Below are 4,911 nucleotides of genomic sequence, written 5' to 3' on the forward strand. Positions count from 1 at the left end.
TTGCCACCCACCAGTTCTCAAATTTAAAGTATGACTTTGTGTTTTCCCAATTACCTCTGTTGAATTAGACCCTAAGAATTTGAATAAATTTCAACAGATAGAGGGGAGGGGGGGTTGGGGGGGTAGGGGGTATATGAAAAAGAAAGAGTACATGCGAACACACATACATAGACCACTTTACCTCAGAAGCATCTGTCTGAGCCAGGATAGCAGTTAAAGGGTCATCTCTTTTTATTCGACTCTCTTCATTTGGCATTATAGCATCTTTCAATGGACATTCACGATCACCACTCTGATGGCCAAAGGTTCCACATCTGACACACTTGACATTACGTATCTCAATTCCAAAGGGTTTGGCCCTTCCAACTACACCTGTTTCCAGCCTAGAGGTGAAGAACAATCATTTGTGTAAATATATCTTGGTATCGCAAGGCAAAAAATGCCATAAGTTTAGTTACACAATATTAGAAAAAAATAAAAAAAGGACAGAAGAAAGATGAATAGCTGTTACCAAAAAGATCTTAAATCACGCAATTACATCATTCACAGTATGTTTTAACTCAAAGAAAAAATTGGTTATGCATTGGAAAGAAATTATTTGAGTAACTACCACCAAAGAAGCCAATCAAAGACCAGAAAAAGGTAGGACAACAACTCTGTTTATTTTATCCTCTAAGTGTGCTGGTTGTAATTATACCGAACATGCTCATTTCTAAGCTTATCAAATCTTGTATGACAACACATCCATCTTAACACTTACTCTGCAACACTCACCTTATGGATACATTGGACCTTAGATGCACCACACTCACTTTCAGAGACGAATCAGAGAACTTTTGAAGATAAGAGAAGGTCCATGATAGTGTAGCCAGAGAGGTAGCATACATGAGTAATATGAGGGATCCTATGGCCATTAGAAATAGACTTCAACATTTTCTGTTTAGTTTCCTCCCTTAGAAGAGGTTGATATCTTTGAGTTTTTATATTGTTTGGTAACAAACTGTGATTAGGTTTGTTATGGTTTTGTAAATACTGGTTGGTGATTAATGAATAAAGTTAGTTAACCAAAAAAGGTGGAATGTCTCAGATTCTCATCATCCTGTATAACACTAATTGTAGCTCGGATCCTAGTTCCAAAACCAGGACAGTAGAAAAGTAGTAGCATCATTGATAAAAAGGAGGTGAAAACTGCTTACGCAATAACAATAACAAAAGGCACGCCGACAGCAAGTAGATTTAGTCTATTTAAATAACTGTGCGAAAGGATAATAACACCATCTTGGCGAAGAAGTGATGAGTAGTTTTGACTTGTTACAACGACCACAAAAAAAGTACCTACAGAATCAACTTTTGAGAAGTTATAGCTAGACAAATTACTCCATCCATGTCTTATCAGTAGGGGTGTTCGTGGTTCGGTTTGGATCGGTTATTGATTAAAATCAAAACCAAACCAATCTAGTCGGTTTTTTAAATTTCTAAAACCAAACCAAACCAACCAAACGAAAAAATAACCGTCGGTTTGGTTTAGTTTTTCTGGTTTATCCGGTTTGAAAGTAATAGTAATTTTTTTGAGGACTTACGTAGATAGATACAAACATCTAGCACATGAAAAATCCACACAAAAGCTATTGTCGGTTCAATTAAGCAATACTAGAGTTATCATTACACGAACAAAGTGTTTCAATTAAGAGAAAGTGTGACTATTTTATGTGAAGTAGGGTAGGTAAAGACTAAAATGGATTTTAATGAACTTGGACTTAGGATTATTATAGTTGGGCTAAAGTGTTGGACTTGAAAAATTGTAAAGTTAAAGACTTAAGTTGTTTAAAATTTAATAAAATATTTATATTTTATTTATGAATAATATATAAATAATTATAAAATTTATATATCTAATTTATCGGTTTGGTTTGGTTATTTTTGTGGTTTTTTTTCTAGTAAAACCAAAACCAAACCAAATAATATCGGTTTTCAAAATTTAAAACCAAACCCAACCAAATATCGGTTGTTTTAATCGGTTTGGTTCGGATTGCGGTTCGGTTTGGTTTTTTAACCATAACCATGAACAGCCCTACTTATCAGTATCTACTTTCCTCCAAGTTCTATCCAACAATCCAATTAATGTTTGAAATTCAATAATCAATACTGCAAGCTGATTGAGATTTAAGGGAGAACTGTTCTCTTCTACGGTTCACAAGACAAACATTTTTCCTAGTTTTGATTCCATACAGCTTCTTGAAAGGGAGAAAAAAAGAAGAACAAGTATGAAGTATATATATAGCTCATAAAACTGCCACAACAACAAGTGGTTCTAAAAAGCTTTAGCAAACCAAACTGGTAAACTATTATACCTTCTCAAATCTCAACTCACAATCATATAGCTTAAAACTGAAAAATTCATATCACAAATAGCTTCATAATTTGGTTATCGGCCCTGAAGGAAAACAAAACATACCTTGGAGCGTTTTTAAGCACTTCAAATTCTTCTTCTGTTGGCAATGGACGGCCATATATATCCTTTGCCCTTGGTTTTTTTTTCTCCTGATCAGGTGGCACTTCAGGTCTCCTATGAAAGAGTTAAAGCAATCAAAGTGAGTCCAGATTTTATAATCATGATACATTGCGCTTCAGTTTTTTTTAACAAAATTGAGATTTAGAGTCATCTAAATTACAGCAGCTTAGCAGCATTACCCAGAAGTGGAGGCCCCTGCTGCAGATGTGTCTTGAGAAGTACTGCCATGCCCCTGCCCCTGATCTCTTGCTTTGTCAGCAATCTCGGCAGCTTTTGCACTTTCTGGATTGTAGCCAGGTGGTCGAACATACATAAAGCTAACAGCTTTCATCATCTCCATCTAACAAAATGTCACACAACCAAGTCAAAACCCCAAAAAAACAACCTGGAACACCACATATTCAATCCACATTTCCAAATACTAATGGTTTCATATCAATTACAAGCCTGAATTGAATATACCCATCTTAAGGCACCCAAAATCTTATGTCTGTTTGTTAAGGATTATGATACTGATTCTAAATCTTTAAACAAGTAAATAAACAACAGTGGCTACTACTTACTGGGTTACCTTTTCTTTCTCTTTCTTGGAGACGAGAGCAGTCTGACGAAAAAACTCCTGTTCTTGAGCATACTGAAAAAACACATCCACCCACAAAAAAAAGTAAGCTAACTTAAGAAATTTGATAAATCAATCAAACTGAAACAAACCCAAATCACAAAAAAACAGAACCCAAATTGAAATCAGTTTTAACAAGCAAACTACCAAAACCCCAAATCGAGAAAATCGCCAATGAAAAAATTGGATATATGGGTCGGCTGAAAATAGAGTAAAAACCTCGCGGGATATTTCCTCAGCTCGTAGTTCTCTCTGAGCATGAGTCTGCTCGGCAATCCATTTTCTCCGTTGATTTGGGTAAGAGAGAGGATGCCAAGGCTTCTGGTTAAGGAAAGAGTGAGACCACGCTGTACCAGCTTTGGTTTTGTAATCAACTTCTCCTCCTTTATCGGAAAATCTCTTGCTTAGCCGGGGTCCACCTCCCTCCTCCTCCATGGCGGCTGAGTTCCGGTTTGGGGTGGACGGGAGCTGGTGTTGGGATGTATATGGTCCTTCGTAGATGAGTAGAAGTGCAATAAAACCCTCAAACTTTTGGTTAAGTATATTTGTGTTGTCAAATATTAACAAAAAATTGTATGTTAGATTTGAATGATATTGTTAATGTAAATTAACCCAAATCACTATTTAGCATAGTTGTTAATGTCTATCATAAAAATTGAATGTTATTGTTAATTGTAAAATCATTGTTGTAGTCGAAGTTCTCAATCATTGTTAATACACATAACTATATTGGTGTGCAAATAAACTAATTTTATTTATGTGAAGCATCCAACACGAAATCATTCCAAGTCCAGTAGATACTTTATGTAATAGTGATTTAAATGTTTGCGTTTTGACTTTTGCATTTGTGATGTTGTCCTGAAGCTCCTCTTTCGCAATCACAATCTTTGTGTCGCAATAATGCTGGCCACATGAGACTCCAGATATCTACAACTTGGTAGTAATTTCTAGCCTTAATTTTTTGGTTACCACACATAACATTTCTATGTAAGAATTTTATATTGAGAGTGTGCCAAGACTTATCGAATTTGACTTATCTCCATTCTTTTTTTGGTAAAATGATGAAATATATATATATATATATATAATTTAATTTTATATTTCTTTATTATTGACAACTACTTTAGATTAGGATCATTATTTTATATATATATATATATATATATATATATATATATTTATATCATATGTATCAAATATATCAGAAATGACTGAAACACTATTAGCATTATACAACATTAGAGGTTCTATAGTAGACGTAGTAGCTTTAGTTCCCTTCCTTTTCGTGCTAGTAGGTTGGTTACTTTGTTTTGCTCTCTAAATTCATGTTGGATTGTTGGTCCCCCGTCTATTGGAGCAATTCTCTGCATTAAAATAGAATATTCAAGTTAGAGTCACTTAATTTATTTAAGAGTTTTATTACCTTTGTGAAGTCTATGGAAATGATGATGAGTTATATTATGATTTTGAACTAAACGTAGTCGATGTATTAGAGCTATTAGTTCTGAGTTTACAATTGAGCCGACAGTGCTCATCTCCATTATATCTTCTCTTCATTTTCTAAGTATATATAATATTCTACTTATATATAAGAGGGAGTTTATGATGGGACATTTCAATGTCCCATCATAAACTCCCTATATAATATTCTATATAATAATATAATATAATAAATCATTTTTTCTATTATATAATATATATAATATATATTTATTTTCTAAGGGAGTTTATATAATATAGGGAAAAGGGTCAAAAATACCCCTCAACTTTAGTTTATTAG

General features: G+C 33.9%; 1 protein-coding gene across 1 annotated transcript in view; it reads right to left on the bottom strand.

Moving 5' to 3' along the window:
- LOC102579482 (uncharacterized zinc finger CCHC domain-containing protein At4g19190) overlaps positions 1-3,731 on the bottom strand; it is a 10,258-nt gene extending 6,527 nt beyond the window's left edge. Inside the window, exons 1-5 of the mRNA XM_006359898.2 lie at positions 3,351-3,731; positions 3,084-3,146; positions 2,692-2,852; positions 2,456-2,566; positions 182-383 (exon numbers count right to left, since the gene is read on the bottom strand). Of these exons, the coding sequence (XP_006359960.1) occupies positions 182-383; positions 2,456-2,566; positions 2,692-2,852; positions 3,084-3,146; positions 3,351-3,566 (753 nt within the window). The 5' untranslated portion in view covers positions 3,567-3,731. The remainder of the gene's footprint in view (positions 1-181; positions 384-2,455; positions 2,567-2,691; positions 2,853-3,083; positions 3,147-3,350) is intronic.
- Positions 3,732-4,911: the final 1,180 nt, after the last annotated feature.

This window comes from Solanum tuberosum, unplaced genomic scaffold (genome assembly GCF_000226075.1).
Source record: "Solanum tuberosum cultivar DM 1-3 516 R44 unplaced genomic scaffold, SolTub_3.0 scf00303, whole genome shotgun sequence".
Taxonomy (NCBI): Eukaryota; Viridiplantae; Streptophyta; class Magnoliopsida; order Solanales; family Solanaceae; genus Solanum; species Solanum tuberosum.